Source organism: Eubalaena glacialis, chromosome 2, assembly GCF_028564815.1.
Source record: "Eubalaena glacialis isolate mEubGla1 chromosome 2, mEubGla1.1.hap2.+ XY, whole genome shotgun sequence".
Classification (NCBI taxonomy): domain Eukaryota; kingdom Metazoa; phylum Chordata; class Mammalia; order Artiodactyla; family Balaenidae; genus Eubalaena; species Eubalaena glacialis.
In genome coordinates, this window is record NC_083717.1 from 163,479,432 (window position 1) to 163,497,842 (window position 18,411).

At 43.9% G+C, this 18,411-nt stretch overlaps 1 protein-coding gene across 1 annotated transcript in view; it reads right to left on the bottom strand.

Moving 5' to 3' along the window:
* The window catches only part of SLC8A3 (solute carrier family 8 member A3), a 158,425-nt gene that overhangs the window by 12,127 nt on the left and 127,887 nt on the right, over nt 1–18,411 (bottom strand). The window contains exon 3 of the mRNA XM_061182700.1: nt 2,087–2,190. Coding sequence (XP_061038683.1) covers nt 2,087–2,190 — 104 coding nt within the window. The remainder of the gene's footprint in view (nt 1–2,086; nt 2,191–18,411) is intronic.

The following is an 18,411-nucleotide window of genomic DNA, read 5'->3' on the forward strand; positions in this document are numbered from 1 at the left end:
GAGTCTCTTTACTGGAGAATAAAGTCAGGGATGGACTTCCAACCCATTCTTCTTGTCTGGAGAAGACTGCCTTCTTTTCAGCTACCCTGTGCGATCCTTTGTCGTGCTTTCATTTGCACGTAAGTAGCTGGGACTGTGGAAATTGATGACGCTAGTTTACAATGGCCTTAGGTGTCTGCTACGTCCATCCAATCATGAAGATGTGCATTAAATGCACAAGGGAGATGAGAATGAAGTAGGGCAGGTGTTGAGACAATTTCTGAAAATATTCTGGGTTGGCGGGAACACAATCTGGGAAGCAAGGGAACTGGAGATTTTCTCTTTTCTTCCAGCACTCTTTGGCAATCAGACTCATGGCAACATCTTATTAGGTGGCCAACAAAAGGATGAATAATGGAAGGCAGAGAGGGCTTCTGCCTCTCCAACACCAGGTGTAAAACCAGTGTGGGCACAGAACCGGTCAGGTCTGCAGAGAGAGTCCCCAGAAGACAAGGAGAACTGAACAATCATTCGTGTCTGAGAAGAAGACCTGGGCATGAGCCTTTCGGAGCATAGTGACCGAATCTCTTAGATTTGTCCTTGAGTGAAAGGCTTCATGCTGCTCTTTGTCATGTGACTATGAAGTAGCTGCAGAATCATCACCTTTTTTGACAAACAAGTAGGTCTCACCGTTCTATCCTTCATGAGGCTCCAGCAGCACATCTCTCCTGAAAGGGAGTGTGAATGACCTCCTCTTGGTATTTCCCAAGAGGACTCTTACCCACATATATTCCTCCAACACTTTCAAAGTCGTAGCTTCTAATTATTTTCTTCAAGGGAAGAAATCTTTCCTTACTACTACCTCGGTTGCAATGTAATCAGTCCCTTAGGCAGGTATCCCAAGATGCAGGGCCTGAGGAAAGGAGGAGAGGAGGCCACGTCTCTGGTGTGGGATGAGGGTTATCTTGAGACCTGGGTGATACGCTCATTTGCAGATGTCAAGCCAAGGCAGGCTTCTGTGAACCGTCCAACACCTGTTTCTCAGAGATCAACACCAAGCATGCCCATCTATTGGAGTCCCTTCCATTGGAAAACCTGTAAGACCATACTCTGGGCCTGCCCAATGTCAATCCTTTTCCAGGACCCTCCGGCTAAGGAGATTTCCATACCTGGAGTTAACCACTTTCCTTTTGCAGACTCAATTTTCTGCTTTCGGGACTGGATTATCCTAAAGTAGTCTGAATAAAGTACCCTACCTTGGGCTAGAACAGAGGTAGAGTGGGATGGGGTGGGATGTCAAGGGAAGGATGAACAGCTCAGGATTCCAGATTGCACGACTACCTCAGAAGGCAGCTTTCTCTCAGAGAGCTCTCAGAAGCGTGGCCTCTGACGATTGGTATACCTTTCCATGTTTTGCTCTACCCAACTGTGAAATAGCCAGATAAAACACTTACCTCCATGAAGGACAAAGGGGCCCATGGGCCACTCTGCAAGTGAATAACCTGCCAAGCACTCAACGGAGGTTGGGAGATGCAGCAGAAGACTCAAAGCATCATGGCAACACGGGCTCCAGCCCCCATCCCAGACCCTCCCCCATTCAATCCAGGCTAGAGAGGGAGGGGTGGAAGGGGAACAAGGCAAGGAAGGGGCAGAGGCATGCATCACATTACATTCCTTTCTTTATCTTCTCCTCCCCACCCACCAAGGAGTTTGCACATTTACAGGTGACTCTGTGGGTATGGTGGGGGGCTGTGAGGGCGGGGAGTGCAGGGGACATTGGTAATCGGATAACTGGAGCACAAGGCAGAAGTAACTCATCAGGGTCATGAGGGGTTGAGGCTGTAGTGTGTCCAAAAGGTGAAAAAGGAGGACGTGGAAAAAAGCTATGGCTAAGAAGGCAGAAATGATACCGAAACAGGGTAAGAGTGAGAGTACAGGAGGGAAAAGAATAAAAAAGTCCATTGGTCAAAAGGAGGAAGGAGGAAAAGGAAAGAAAAGGGGGGAGAAAAAAACATAGTTGCTTTTTGTTGTTGTTGCTTTTCAACTTGTTTAAATTTTTTCTTTCTTTTTGTTGTTTTATTTTGTTTTGTTTTTAAGAATCTCACACCTGATAGTCCACGTTCCATCCATTTCGGTTCACCAAGGACAATGAAGAAATTCTCTTGCCTTTCGTATTCCTCCTCATCTACTATTTTAACCCTTACGGTTTTCCTGTAGGGACAACAAGAGAGAGAGTGTCGACTGGGTCGGTAGATTGATTGGTCACCCAGAGCCCAGCCTTTAAAATCATTCCCCATCACTCCTGGCACATGCAGCCCAGTGCTGCCATGGTGGCTTTTGACAGGACTTGGTGGATTGTATTGCTCTTGTGTCAAAAATGGTCTTAGCTTTTCTTATCTCCTTGGTCATAGTTGTCCTTACAGGTGAGAGGGAAAGGGAGCCAGGAGGCAAGGAAAAGTTGGCAAAGGAAGGGATCCAGGAGGACAGGAGGGAAATGGGAAGGAAAAAGGGGGCTGATGGTGGGGAGGAGTCATTTTCGATCCTGCTGATGGTTAGTAGGAAGTGAGTTGGGCAGCACATTCTATTGGGTGTCACATGGTAATTGGCATTTCTTTGGGCAGTAGGTGAACTGCTGGCCCATCGGGGGTGACCCAGGGCTTTTCTACAACAGGAAATACGTCAACAGTATCTATCTAGGGGCTTGTTTCCCTTCCTTGTGTCTATACCCACTTCTTATGTGGGCCTCATAAGGAAAATCTTGAAAGTATTTATGAGGCAGGGAAACCAGAGAAAGAGAGAGAGAGAAGGGAAGGAAAGAAGGCAGAATTCTATTATCTTTCTTATTCTTTATCTCACAGGGCTTCAGTGGTGGGAAGTAAAATAAATATGTATTAACCACAATAGGATGTAGTATTCCTTTAATATTTACAGCTGATGCACTCCTGAAAAATGTGGTAAAAATGATGTAAATTATCAATTCTAAATCATCTTTGGACTTCTATCATATAGCAGTGATGTGTACCAAAGCTGGCTTAAATGCTGATTACCAAGGGTCTGGTGGACATGATAATGGAGGTTTCTGTTCATTTCTGGGTATCTCAACAAAGCACAGTGTCTTTTAATAAAACCAAATCATACAGGGAAGCAAAGTTTTCTCGAAAATCACTTCCTTCCAGAGACTGGCCTGAGGCTGGCTCAGGTCCATTGTCTTTGGCGAAGTTGCCATGTGGGCCTGGGTCTCCCTGTGTGGCTTCTCCTGTTCCTTCATGGAACCACAGTGGTGTCAATGGGTCCTAATAGTGAGCCCTAATTGTTATTTTCTGCTTTTTTTTTGGTTTTGTTTGTTTTATTTTTGTGGGGTTTTTTCTTTTCTTTTTCTCTCTCTCTCTCTCTTTTTTTTTTCTTCCTTTTTGGCCTGGGACCTAAATGCTCTCTAAAGGGCAAAAAGGTGCTAACAAACAATAGCCCAAAAAGTCTCATCAGAGCCTCTGATGTTTCTATTCCATTCTGAAGACAGGCTCAGCTTTGTTTTCTATAAAGTGGTAGGCGGATCTAAGGTGCTTTGTTTGGGCACAGCACTTGCTGTGCATTTGTGGTGTGTGTGTGTGTGTGTGTGTGACCTTTTGGGCACTTTTTGGACACCTTTCCACACCTTGCTCATTGCACAAAAGACAAAGCTCACTGATTGTCGAGAAGCATTTTCTGGGAATCTCTCTTGCCCTAGATATGGTACTCTAGGGCTGTCTAAGGGTTGTGAGCCTGGCCTGTCTTTCCACTGCAGGGACTCTGCTGTGGGATGGGAAGGGTGTGCTTGCTCTGTGACCATGGGCATGGTCTGGAGGAGCATGATTGACGGCTCCCTCTTCCACAGTATGATCCATCCAGAAGAGGATTTTCTGACTGTCTATTGGAGGCTGGGGTGTATGGGGCCATTTAAATCAAAGACAAAAGCTGCGTCCACTCTGAGAAGTCCTGTGACTTCTTGGGGAAGCCTCGCCTCAGGTCAGAATCCTCTCTCCCACTCTTCTAACTGCCTTCACACCTAGATGCCCTGCTTAGGGAAGACAGAAGACAGCAGGTAAGTCTTTGACCTAGACCTAGAACTCAAACCTGTACTTTCAGCTCAATCAAGGTCAGGGAGAGAAAAACACACTTGCTAGCAGGGATATGGCAGATAAGATGGCTCCTAAAGCTTGTCTTGGGGAATGGGATGAACCACAAACAGAACCCAAATACAAATACATTGATTGTCAACATCCAGAGATTATCAGCTTAGCCCTGAGAAGAGCTGCCCCACGGATCTCTATGCTGAGAGCTGGGCCAGTTTCCCAGGGCTGCCCTTCTGCCTGAGATTGCACTATCTTTTTCTTCCTTGTATCCTAAACCACTCAGGAGAAGCAGAGAGCCTCATATACGATACTCACAGGGCTATGGCTGGTGTTTTTTTCCTCTCTCTTTCTCTCTCTTGTGGTTTTTTTCCCCCATATCCATTTCCCCATCCCACAAAAATTGCCATGGGCTCTTGAGCATCCCTCTTACAATACCATGTGACAGACTGGCAGGTGTTAGGACAGAGCTGGGTGCAGAGAGAATAGAGGGAGAGGGGAAAAGAGAGAAACAGAAAAGAAACAAGGGACAGTGAACCAGAGAGGCAGAAGAAAGGGGAAGCGAAGGAGACAAAAGGAGTGGAGAAAGGAAGAAGCAGAAGAGGAGAGGAGAGAGTTAACGTTAGTGTGCAGGACAGAGTACTACACCTTTCTGAAAACTCATATCCAGCATGCAGGGGCCCATCAACTCAATGAAGTAATTCTTGTTTTTCTCATATGCTTCATGATCAATTACCTTGATGTGAATTATTTTGCTGTGGATGGAAAAATAAGTATCATAAACAAGGAGCAGAGTGGGGACCCAGCCAGCCAGGATAAGAAACGGAAAGAGAAAGAAACAGTGAAAAGATCCAGAAAAGTCGAATTTTGCCCCAACACAGTAGGGACACGGAGAAGAGTGACCACCCCAGGCCCCCTTCCAGCCCCACTGGGCTCCTCCTGGGCTTCGTGTGGCTTCATGGCGTGATCAGACTGGAAGATTAGAAAGAGCTCAGGCTTTGATGTCAAAGGATCTAGGTTCTAATCCTGGATATGCTAGGTGACCTTGGACGAATTATTTCCCTGATACACAAACGGGTTGAATAATGCGAAAATTACACCATCTCAGGGCAGTCGTGAGAGCTATGCAATAATATACATATAAAGGCTCAGGCATTCAGGTTCTCCTAAAGCATTTGCTTCCTTATTCTCTCTTGCTTCTGGGGCAAGGGGGAATTTAAAACAATTTTTTTTTTCTTTTGAAATCAGCTGATATCGACTTGAAAGTTTTATTTTATAGAAAGGGCAGAGTGTGGGGGGTTGCAGTTGGAGCCTGTCCCTTTCTCTGTGGTCGTGGCTATCACAGGGAAGCCAGGAGGGCCATTTGGCTCAAGTCACACCTCCTGGTAATTCACAGCAGGCATCGAGCACTAGCGACCTGATCTCCAAATGAGCTTCTGCATTCAGAGGAATACACTGGCTAGATCACAGGAACTCTAGGGCTCTCTGAATTATGATTAGTTCATAAATCCTACAATGATCTTGTGACTAGCACAATTATGTTTTTTTTTTATGTTAAAAGGAGTTGTTTTGCTAATTTAAACATTGAAAACTATAAACCAAGCCAGGAACCCTGTTTTGCATTTCTTTACTTTAGAAAAATATATTACTAGGAGCTTTAAAAACAGAGGTGGACCTGAGCTTCTCCCAGCCTTTGCTTGATGAGGGGGACATTTCCGGATCAGACCTCGGACAAGATGTTTAAGGTCTCTCCCAGAGGGTGTGAGACATTGCCGGACGGGGGTGGGCATGGAGCTGAGTCTCCCCTCAGCGGTGGGAAAGAAGGGGCCACACAGAAGCCCTGCTCAGCTGCCCACGGGCACCCACCCTTTAGCACATGGGTGCCCCGAGCGAGGCCTGCCCTTTGTTGAGGAGACTGAGGCCTTCCGCTCCAGCCTTTATTCTTTTGTATAAAGTAGGAATATTGCTACATTCTGACTTGGAACAAATTCTCAGCTCTCCCGTGTTCCCCAAGTCACCGTTGGAGCTTTGCATGTCTACAGAGCTTCCGTCGGCCACACTGTCAATCCTGTAGAACCAGATGTGGGTCCGTCGCTCCTGAAGTGAATGTAAGAGCAGTTACTAACCCACCCAGCTCCCGCCACCCCAGTGCTTCAGAAACAGACTCCAAACCCTCCACACTTGCTACACCCACCCCCAGTCACAGGAAAACCTGGCTGGCCACCAGAGATCGTGTGAGGGTCCCGCCTCTGAAAGGCCCCAATACTTTGGCCTTCCCTCCTCCAGGGCCGTGGCATTGCGATGGGAAACTGCGACCTGGGATCAAACCCAGCCCCCTCGTCTCATGAGCTGGGTGACCTTGGGTGGCTTGCTAAATCTCGCCAAGTCTCATTTGTAAAGTGGAATACTAATACCTCTTCATAGCGTTCTTAATTGAGAAAATGCACGCAAAACACTTGGCAAGGTGTATGTTCCCTCGTAAATATTTAATAAATAGCAACTATCGTTACTAAGAGTAATATGACCCCAGTCTGGTAGTTTGAGAGTAATATGTAAAGAAATCTTTTCACCTCCAGTCACTGAGTCAGAGAATAAAAGGAAATCAGGCAATAGAACTGGTGACCCAAGAGGTGGTACAGGCTGGAAATAGATGTCAGGTCAAGAAAGAATTGGATAAAACAGGATGAGAGATCCCAAATGGGTTCCTAGAGGGGCTTGGCATGTTCAAGGTGGTAGCATGGAGACAGACTCTTATATTCTCTCCAAATCTGGTTTTGTGCCCCTGTCAGTGACAAGCTCTGGGTTGGACACACCCCATGTCAGACACAGCACGGCTTGTGCTTGTTTGATTTTTAGTGCACAGATAAACAGAAGGAGAGAAGCCACTGACAACTTAGTTGAAGACAGGGAAATGAGGCCAGGCATTAAGCAGTGGCAGGAGAAACTTACTTAGGTGAGCTAGGTGGAAGCCCCAGCAGGACGGTATCCTGCGTGGAGGAGGCACGGTGTAAGACCCCCTCCCTGAGATTGCTCGTGCGGAAGGCACCACATCTGTTTGGGCGTAAGGTGTTACCTTGCCGGGAGAAAACCGAGAAAGTCGCAGTTCTGCTCAAGCCACACATGAGGCCACAAGAACATTTAAATTTATTAAGAGCCACCAGCCAGGTATTGCGTTCTCTTTCCAAACTTGTTCTCCCCCATTTCAGTCAATGGCACCATCATCTATCCAAACCCAGAATCACCCAAATCCTTCCTTTCCCTCATCCCTCCCCATTACCAGCCCGACGCCCACCTCTGACCCTAAAACATTTAATTCGCCTATTCTGCTATCAAGACCTAGATCAAAGCACCATTACCTCTCCCTTGGACTTTACAACAGCCTCCTAAGAGGTTTTCCTGCTCCTGACTTTGCCCTCTTCCTTAAATCCCTTCCCTAAATGACAACCAGGGTTATCTACTGAAAATAAAATCCAGGTCCTATCATGCCTCATTAATTGGAATAAATACAAAGTCTTTACCACTGCCTATAGGATCTTGTATAACCCAACTTAATTCATCACGTTCTCCTCTTGCTCATGAGTCCCAGACAGACTGGTCTTTCTGTTGCTCAAATCAAGTCCTTTCCCACTTAGGGCATCATCTTTGCTGTTCCCTGTGCTGGGTCCATGCTTATCCTCGTCCTTTTGGTTGCCTCATAAACATGCCTTACTCTGTGTGGCCTTCCATGGCCACGTTATCTCTTTGGGTCTCTTTCCTCCCCACCATGACCACCTCTCCACCCTGGGTCACCTTCTATCATGTTCCATCATGTTATTTCCTCGGCTCATTCCCTTCAGTGCACTGATTACAGCCCAAAGTCAGCTGTGTAGGTTATTAACTTACTTGTTTACAGCCTATTTGTCCACATTAGAGTGTAAGCTCCCTGAGGACAGGGAGCATGTCTTTTTTTTTTTCAGCTGCCTTCATATTGCTGATTGTAGTTTTTTGTTGTTGTTGTTTTGTTTTTTTTTAACATCTTTATTGGAGTATAATTGCTTTACAATGGTGTGTTAGTTTCTGCTTTATAACAAAGTGAATCAGTTATACATATACATATGTTCCCATATCTCTTCCCTCTTGCATCTCCCTCCCTCCTACCCTCCCTATCCCACCCCTCTAGGTAGTCACAAAGCACCGAGCTGATCTCCCTGTGCTATGCGGTTGCTTCCCACTAGCTACCTATTTTATGTTTGGTAGTGTATATATGTCCATGCCACTCTCTCACTTTGTCACAGCTTACCCTTCCCCTTCCCCATATCCTCAAGTCCATTCTCTAGTAGGTCTGTGTCTTTATTCCCAATTTGCAACTAGGTTCTTCATGACCTTTTTTTTTTTTTTCCTTAGATTCCATATATATGTGTAAGCATACTGTATTTGTTTTTCCCTTTCTGACTTACTTCACTCTGTATGACAGACTCTAACTCCATCCACCTCACTACAAATAACTCAGTTTCGTTTCTTTTTATGGCTAATATTCCATTGTATATATGTGCCACATCTTCTTTATCCATTCATCCGATGATAGACACTTAGGTTGCTTCCATGTCCTGGCTATTGTAAATAGAGCTGCAATGAACATTGTGGTACATGACTCTTTTTGAATTATGGTTTTCTCAGGGTATATGCCCAGTAGTGGGATTGCTGGGTCGTATGGTAGTTCCATTTTTAGTTTTTTAAGGAACCACCATACTGTTCTCCATAGTGGCTGTATCAATTTACATTCCCACCAACAGTGCAAGAGTGTTCCCTTTTCTCCACACCCTCTCCAGCATTTATTGTTTCTAGATTTTTTGATGATGGCCATTCTGACTGGTGTGAGATGATATCTCATTGTAGTTTTGATTTGCATTTATCTAATGATTAGTGATGTTGAGCATTCTTTCATGTGTTTGTTGGCAATCTGTATATCTTCTTTGGAGAAATGTCTATTTAGGTCTTCTGCCCATTTTTGGATTGGGTTGTTTGTTTTTTTGTTATTGAGCTGCATGAGCTGCTTGTAAACTTTGGAGATTAATCCTTTGTCCGTTGCTTCATTTGCAAATATTTTCTCCCATTCTGAGGGTTGTCTTTTGGTCTTGTTTATGGTTTCCTTTGATGTGCAAAAGCTTTTAAGTTTCATTAGGTCCCATTTGTTTATTTGTGTTTTTATTTCCATTTCTCTAGGAGGTGGGTCAAAAAGGATCTTGCTGTGATTTATGTCATAGAGTGTTCTGCCTATGTTTTCCTCTAAGAGTTTGATAGTGTCTGGCCTTACATTTAGGTCTTTAATCCATTTTGAGTTTATTTTTGTGTATCGTGTTAGGGAGTGTTCTAATTTCATACTCTTACAGGTACCTGTCCAGTTTTCCCAGCACCACTTATTGAAGAGGCTGTCTTTTCTCCACTGTATATGCTTGCCTCCTTTATCAAAGATAAGGTGACCATATGTGCATGGGTTTATCTCTGGGCTTTCTATCCTGTTCCATTGATCTATATTTCTGTTTTTGTGCCAGTACCATACTGTCTTGATTACTGTGGCTTTGTAGTATAGTCTGAAGTCAGGGAGCATGATTCCTCCAGCTTCATGTTTCGTTCTCAAGATTGCTTTGGCTATTCGGGGTCTTTTGTGTTTCCATACAAATTGTGAAATTTTTTGTTCTAGTTCTCTGAAAAAGGCCAGTGGTAGTTTGATAGGGATTGCATTGAATCTGTAGATTGCTTTGGGTAGTAGAGTCATTGTCACAATGTTGATTCTTCCAATCCAAGAACATGGTATATCTCTCCATCTATTTGTATCATCTTTAATTTCTTTCATCAGTGTCTTATAATTTTCTGCATACAGGTCTTTTGTCTCCTTAGGTAGGTTTATTCCTAGATATTTTATTCTTTTTGTTGCAATGGTAAATGGGAGTGTTTTCTTAATTTCACTTTCAGATTTTTCAACATTAGTGTATAGGAATGCAAGAGATTTCTGTGCATTAATTTTGTATCCTGCTACTTTACCAAATTCATTGATTAACTCTAGTAGTTTTCTGATAGCATCTTTAGGATACTCTATGTATAGTATCATGTCATCTGCAAACAGTGACAACTTTACTTCTTCTTCTCCGATTTGGATTCCTTTTATTTCTTTTTCTTCTCTGATTGCTGTGGCTAAAACTTCCAAAACTATGTTGAATAATAGTGGTGAGAGTGGACAACCTTGTCTTGTTCCTGATCTTAGTGGAAATGGTTTCAGTTTTTCACCACTGAGGATGATGTTGGCTGTGGGTTTGTCATATATGGTCCTTATTATGTTGAGGAAAGTTCCCTCTATGCCTACTTTCTGCAGGGCTTTTATCATAAATGGGTGTTGAATTTTGTCGAAAGCTTTCTCTGCATCTATTGAGATGATCATATGGTTTTTCTCCTTCAATTTGTTAATATGGTGTATCACGTTGATTGATTTGCGTATATTGAAGAAACCTTGCATTCCTGGAATAAACCCCACTTGATCATGGTGTATGATCCTTTTAATGTGCTGTTGGATTCTGTTTGCTAGTATTTTGTTGAGGATTTTTGCATCTATGTTCATCAGTGATATTGGCCTGTCGTTTTCTTTCTTTGTGACATCTTTGTCTGGTTTTGGTATCAGGGTGATGGTGGCCTCATAGAATAAGTTGGGGAGTGTTCCTCCCTCTGCTATATTTTGGAAGAGTTTGAGAAGGATAGGTGTTAGCTCTTCTCTAAATGTTTGATAGAATTTGCCTGTGAAGCCATCTGGTCCTGGGCTTTTGTTTGTTGGAAGATTTTTAATCACAGTTTCAATTTCAGTGCTTGTGATTGGTCTGTTCATATTTTCTATTTCTTCCTGGTTCAGTCTGGGCAGGTTGTGCATTTCTCAGAATTTGTCCATTTCTTCCAGGTTGTCCATTTTATTGGCATAGAGTTGCTTGTAGTAATCTCTCATGATCGTTTGTATTTCTGCAGTGTCAGTTGTTACTTCTCCTTTTTCATTTGTAATTCTATTGATTTGAGTCCTCTCCCTTTTTTTCTTGATGAGTCTGGCTAATGCTTTATCAATTTTGTTTATCTTCTCAAAGAACCAGCTTTTAGTTTCATTGATTTTTGCTATTGTTTCCTTCATTTCTTTTTCATTTATTTCTGATCTGATCTTTATGATTTCTTTCCTTCTGCTAACTTTGGGGTTTTTTTGTTCTTCTTTCTCTAATTGCTTTAGGTGCAAGGTTAGTTGTTTATTTGAGATGTTTCCTGTTTCTTTAGGTAGGACTGTATTGCTATAAACTTCCCTCTTAGAACTGCTTTTGCTGCATCCCATAGGTTTTGGGTCATCGTGTCTCCATTGTCATTTGTTTCTAGGTATTTTTTGATTTCCCCTTTGATTTCTTCAGTGATCACTTCGTTATTAAGTAGTGTATTGTGTAGCCTCCATGTGTTTGTATTTTTTATAGATCTTTTCCTGTAATTGATATCTAGTCTCATAGCATTGTGGTCGGAAAAGATACTTGAAACGATTTCAATTTTCTAAAATTTACCAAGGCTTGATTTGTGACCCAAGATACGATCTATCCTGGAGAATGTTCCATGAGCACTTGAGAAAAATGTGTATTCTGTTGTTTTTGGGTGGAATGTCTTATAAATATCAATTAAGTCCATCTTGTTTAATGTATCATTTAAAGCTTGTGTTTCCTTATTTATTTTCATTTTGGATGATCTGTCCATTGGTGAAAGTGTGGTGTTAAAGTCCCCTACTATGATTGTGTTACTCTTGATTTCCCCTTTTATGGCTGTTAGTATTTGCCTTATGTATTCAGGTGTTCTTATGTTGGGTGCATAAATATTTACAATTGTTATATCTTCTTCTTGGATCGATCCCTTGATCATTATGTGGTATCCTTCTTTGTCTCTTGTAATAGTCTTTATTTTAAACTGTATTTTGTCTGATATGAGAATTGCTACTCCAGCTTTCTTTTGACTTCCATTTGCATGGAATATCTTTTTCCATCCCCTCACTTTCAGTCTGTATGTGTCCCTAGGTCTGAAGTGGGTCTCTTGTAGACAGCATATATACGGGTCTTGTTTTTGTATCCATTCAGCCAGTCTGTGTCTTTTGGTGGGAGCATTTAATCCATTTACATTTAAGGTAATTATCGATATGTATGTTCCTATTCCCATTTTCTTAAATGTTTTGGGTTTGTTATTGTAGGTCTTTTCCTTCTCTTGTGTGTCTTGCCTAGAGAAGTTCCTTTCGCATTTGTTGTAAAGCTGGTTTGGTGGTGCTGAACTCTCTCAGCTTTTGCTTGTCTGTAAAGGTTTTAATTTCTCCATCAAATCTGAATGAGATCCTTGCTGGGTAGAGTAATCTTGGTTGTAGGTTTTTCTCCTTCATCACTTTAAATATGTCCTGCCACTCCCTTCTGGCTTGCAGAGTTTCTGCTGAAAGATCAGCTGTTAACCTTATGAGGATTCCCTTGTGTGTTATTTGTTGTTTTTCCCTTGCTGCTTTTAATATGTTTTCTTTATATTTAATTTTTGATAGTTTGATTAATATGTGTCTTGGCGTGTTTCTCCTTGGATTTATCCTGTATGGGACTCTCTGTGCTTCCAGGACTTGATTAACTATTTCCTTTCCCATATTAGGGAAGTTTTCAACTATAATCTCTTCAAATATTTTCTCAGTCCCTTTCTTTTTCTCTTCTTCTTCTGGGACCCCTATAATTCGAATGTTGGTGCGTTTAATGTTGTCCCAGAGGTCTCTGAGACTGTCCTCAGTTCTTTTCATTCTTTTTTCTTTATTCTGCTCTGCAGTAGTTATTTCCACTGTTTTATCTTCCAGGTCACTTATCCGTTCTTCTGCCTCAGTTATTCTGCTATTGATCCCTTCTAGAGTATTTTTAATTTCATTTATTGTGTTGTTCATCGTTGTTTGTTTCCCCTTTAGTTCTTCTAGGTCCTTGTTAAATGTTTCTTGCATTTTGTCTATTCTATTTTGAAGATTTTGGATCCTCTTTACTATCATTATTCTGAATTCTTTTTCAGGTAGACTGCCTATTTCCTTTTCATTTGTTAGGTCTGGTGTGTTTTTACCTTGCTCCTTCATCTGCTGTGTGTTCTTCTATCTTCTCATTTTGCTTATCTTACTGTGTTTGGGGTCTCCTTTTCGCAGGCTGCAGGTTTGTAGTTCCCATCGTTTTTGGTGTCTGTCCCCAGTGGCTAAGGTTGGTTCAGTGGGTTGTGTAAGCTTCCTGGTGGATGGGACTAGTGCCTGTGTTCTGGTGGATGAGGCTGGATCTTGTCTTTCTGGTGGGCAGGTCCACCTCTGGTGGTGTGTTTTGGGGTGTCTGTGGCCTTATTATGATTTTAGGCAGCCTCTCTGCTAATGGATGGGGCTGTGTTCCTTTCTTGCTAGTTGTTTGGCATAGGGTGTCCAGCACTGTAGCTTGCTGGTCGTTGAGTGAAGCTGGGTCTTAGTGTTGAGATGGAGATCTCTGGGAGATTTTCGCCATTTGATATTACGTGGAGCTGGGAGGTCTCTTGTGGACCAGTGTCCTGAAGTTGGCACTCCCACCTCAGAGGCACAGCCCTGATGCCTGGCTGGAGCACCAAGAGCCTTTCATCCACACGGCTCAGAATAAAAGGGAGAAAAAATAGAAAGAAAGAAACAAGATAAAATAAAATAAAATAAATATAAAATAAAATAAAGTTATTAAAATAAAAAATAAGTATTAAGAAAAAAAAATTTTTTAAGTAAAGAAAAAAAAAAAACAAAAAACGGATGGACAGAACCCTAGGACAAATGGTGAAAGCAAAGCTATACAGACAAAATCTCACACAGAAGTATACACATACACACTCACAAAAAGAGGAAAAGGGGAAAAAAGAATATATCTTGCTCCCAAAGTCCACCTCCTCAATTTGGGATGATTCGCTGTCTATTCAGGTATTCCACAGATGCAGGGTACATCAAGTTGATTGTGGAGATTTAATCCGCTGCTCCTGAGGCTGCTGGGAGAAATTTCCCTTTCTCTTCTTTGTTCGCACAGGTCCCGGGGTTCAGCTTTGGATTTGGACCCGCCTCTGCGTGTAGGTCGCCTGAGGGCGTCTGTTCTTCACTCAGACAGGACGGGGTTAAAGGAGCAGCTGATTCGGGGGCTCTGGCTCACTCAGGCCGGGGGGAGGGAGGGGTACGGAATGCGGGGCGAGCCTGCGGTGGCAGAGGCCAACGTGACGTTACACCAGCCGGAGGCGCGCTGTGCGTTCTCCCGGGGAAGTTGTCCCTGGATCACGGGACCCTGGCAGTGGCTGGTTGCACAGGTTCCCGGGAGGGGAGGTGTGGAGAGTGACCTGTGCTCGCACACAGGCTTCTTGGTGGCGGCAGCAGCAGCCTTAGTGTCTCATGCCCGTCTCTGGGGTCCGCGCTGATCGCCGCGGCTCGCGCCCGTCTCTGGAGCTCGTTTAGGCGGCGCTCTGAATCCCCTCTCCTCGCGCAACAGGAAACAAAGAGGCAAGAAAAAGTCTCTCGCCTCTTCGGCAGCTCCAGACCCTTTCCCGGACTCCCTCCTGGCTAGCTGTGGTGCACTAGCCCCTTCAGGCTGTGTTCACGCAGCCAACCCCAGTCCTCTCCCTGGGATCCGACCGAAGCCTGAGCCTCAGCTCCCAGCCCCCGCCCGCCCCGGCGGGGGAGCAGACAAGCCTCTCGGGCTGGTGAGTGCTGCTTGGCGCTGATCCTCTGTGCGGGAATCTCTCCACTTTGCCTTCCGCACCCCTGTGGCTGCGCTCTCTGCCACCCGCAGTCTCCGCCCGCGAAGGGGCTTCCTAGTGTGTGGAAACCTTTCCTCCTTCACAGCTCCCTCCCAGAGGTGCAGGTCCCATCCCTATTCTTTTGTCTCTGTTTTTTCTTTTTTCTTTTGCCCTACCCAGGTACGTGGGGAGTTTCTTGCCTTTTGGGAGGTCTGAGGTCTTCTGCCAGCATTCAATAGGTGTTCTATAGGAGCAGTTCCACGTGTAGATGTATTTCTGATGTATCTGTGGGGAGGAAGGTGATCTCCGCGTCTTACTCTTCCGCCATCTTCTCCTCTCTCCGAGCATGTCTTTCTTACTTGCCACTGTAGTCCTAGTGCCTGGTGTAGAGGAAGCCCTCAATCATGTCTTCCCAAGTGACTTGCTAGTGGCGAATTTCTAACACATTAGAAATTCACAAAATTTCTAATTTCATGAAATTAATCTGAAATTCATGAAAGTAATCGTGAACCTGAAGCTTCATGAAATAAATCTACTCTGCCTTTTCACAGTAAAAATGTAACTCATTAGGAACAAAAAAATATACTGAGGGCTACTTTGATGGAATGACTAAGCATTCTCAGTGGCACAAAGAGGACAGAAGCCCAAATGTCATTGAACTACACCCTCAGCGTACTTAACCTACTCTATTTGTCCAGTCTTCAGGAGCTCTCTCCAACAACAAGCCGGGATCTAACTCATGGGTTTAGGCTAGGGCTTTTGAGCCCCATATCTCTCCTATTCCCAATTCCTCCTTCTGCCCAGTGGCAGTTACTAAATGGTCATGGGGTCAGGTCATCCTAAGCAGCTGCTCCTAAGAGCCAGTAATACTTTCAGAGGCTCTAGGCCTGCACTTGCCTCTCCTCCGAGCCTTCTGTGGAAGGAGGTGCCAAAGCATGCAGCATTCCCAACTAAGACCTAACTGTGCTGCCTGGAAAAGATGCCCCCAGGAGCTCGCCCACCAGCAACCTGGAAGGGATTAGGAAACACATTTCTGGGCTTCCTGGCTGGCCTCTCAGAACATTCCTTTATATGAGGAGACCCAATTCCAAATCAGGACTTTGTGAATTTCACTTTACACAAGGAAGGAATCTAATATAATATATACATTTACATTGCCTTCAGCGCCATGAGAACTTTCTTACTTCATCCTTACTTCAGCCATGTAAACTAGGTATTATTCCTTCCACTTTAAAGATGAGAAAACAGAAACTAACACACCATCGTAAAGCAATTATATTCCAATAAAGATGTTTAAAAAAATAAATAAATAAAGATGAGAAAACAGATGCTCAGAGAGGTTAAGTAACTTGCCCAGAGTCACACAGCTAGTAAACAGCAGAGTTGGGATTTTGGCATATGTCCTCTATTACTCCTATAGCTTATTTTGTACAAGCGGGTGGGTAAACTCTGGCTGCCATTCCCAAGCTGTGGCCACAGTAAGAACCCTAGAAGTCTCCCATTTAAATTCAGGCAGCATAGGCAGGTAATAAAGGGATCTGCCTCTGCTTTGCGATGTGAGTAGCTGGCTTCTTAACCCTTTGGCCCTTCCTTGCTGGAAATAATCTCTAAAGAATCTCTGACTTGGTGACCTCTTCCCTCCTGATTTCCACTAAGTGACTCTTCACCACATCAACAAGTGTTCCTTTTCATCATTTCTAAATTTATCCTGACTGCCCCAGGCCACCTAATGCTCACAAAGCTTCCTTGACCTGGGGCTGCAGGACAGAGCTGGCAGCAGAACTGTTAGCCTTTCTGTGGGAGCTTTCAGAAGACTCACATCTGTGTTGGGTTCTTCTTTCAGTTCTTTTTATCTCTCTAGTTGGTGCCAGCAGCCCCTATCTCTTTCCTTGCCAAGTTTCTGGCTTTGAACCAGGGCTGAAAAAGCCCTCCCACCTCCAATCACAGCCTGACAACCCAACACTGACACTCTCCCAACCCCTACCAAGGTCTGGGAAAAAGCTCCTCATCTCATGAGAAGGCTTAGGATGCTTTCACCGATTTTTCTCTTGAAAATAGGTGTGGCATAGGGTCCCCGAAAACAGCGCTTCTCAAACTTTGGTGTGCATATGTTTTCCCTGGGAATCTTGTTAAAATGCAAATTCTGATTAGGTAGGTCTGGTGTGGGGCCTGAGAGTCTGCATTTCTAACAAGTAACCTGGGTATTCCTATGCTGCTGGTCTAGGGGCCAGTACTTTTGGGGGAATTCTCTCTGACTCTACTAAAAACTTAGGGAAAAGGAGGCAGCTACTCAAAAACTACTGCCAGTCAGGGAGAGAGGGGCTGGAATCAAAGTGTAGCATTTCATCCAAAGGCTGGAGTTAGGTCCATTCTGACACTACATTTTGAGAGGGAAATTGGAGTGCACCCAGAACAGGGAGACTAAGACGATGAAGAGTCTAGAAACCATGTTTCAAATTAATTGACTAATATTTAATAGTGCTTACTTTATGCCAGGCACTGTTCTATTCTGGCACTTTAGTTATATTAAATAATTCAATCTTCACAACAAACCCATAAGGTAGGTACATGTCAGGCAAGGTGCATACATCATCTCATTTAGTTAGTCTTCACCGTAACCCATGTAGGTAGGTACTGTTTTTATCCCCATTTTATAGATGAGGAACCAGAGGCCCAGAAAAGTTAACAGACTAGCCCAAGGTCACAGTTAAATGAGTGGCAGAGCTGGAATTTGAACTCAGACAGTGTGGCTCTAAAGACTGAGCTTCTAACTGAGATCTGATATGTGAATCCGGAGGAGAGATGTCTCCTGGAGGAGATGGCGCCCACTCCAAATGTTTCTGGGGCTGTCACAAGTGGTTCGTCCAAAGGACTGAGTCCGTTGGAGGGGAGGCAGAGTTCAACTCTACCACATACCATTACATCAAAGAGATGAACTGATTTAAAAGGGAGTTATCGCCCCTTTCCTGGTGGGTAGGGTGATGACCATGCACGAAAAAGGCTGTGGAAAGGATTCTGCGTGCTACAGGAGATCAAGGAGATGACCTGTAAAGAAAGGTCGACACCCAGTGGTATGCTGGTAAACCTGCTCATTGGAAAAAAAAAATGGAGCCCTGATTTGGGGTGATGGCTTCCATGGTGTAAATACTCCCACTATAGTCAATTTTAAGGTACTAATTGTTTGAACAACCAGCTTGCAAAAATCTTAAACACTTAACAATCAGCTATTATGAACTGGTAGGAGACAGTTCCAGCTGACCACTGACAGTGTCAGCTTCTGCCAGCATGTTCGAGAGGGGTTATGTTGAGAAAAGGTAGTTCTGATCGATTTACAAATTATTTTACCACATGCTAGTGTTTGCTCAAAATGGGTAGCTATCTGAATGAGCTTATTCAAACAGGACTTTGGAAAAAAAAAAGGCTCAAAGATTTGGCTTTTGAAAGGAATGTGGGTGGGTGACGAGGCTGTGGTAGATTGAATTTCTAAAATGTCCCCTCTTAGGTGGAGCCACTGCCACTGGCTGTGGACTGCGCCCTCGGCTCCACTTGCATGATGGTCCTTGTTGCG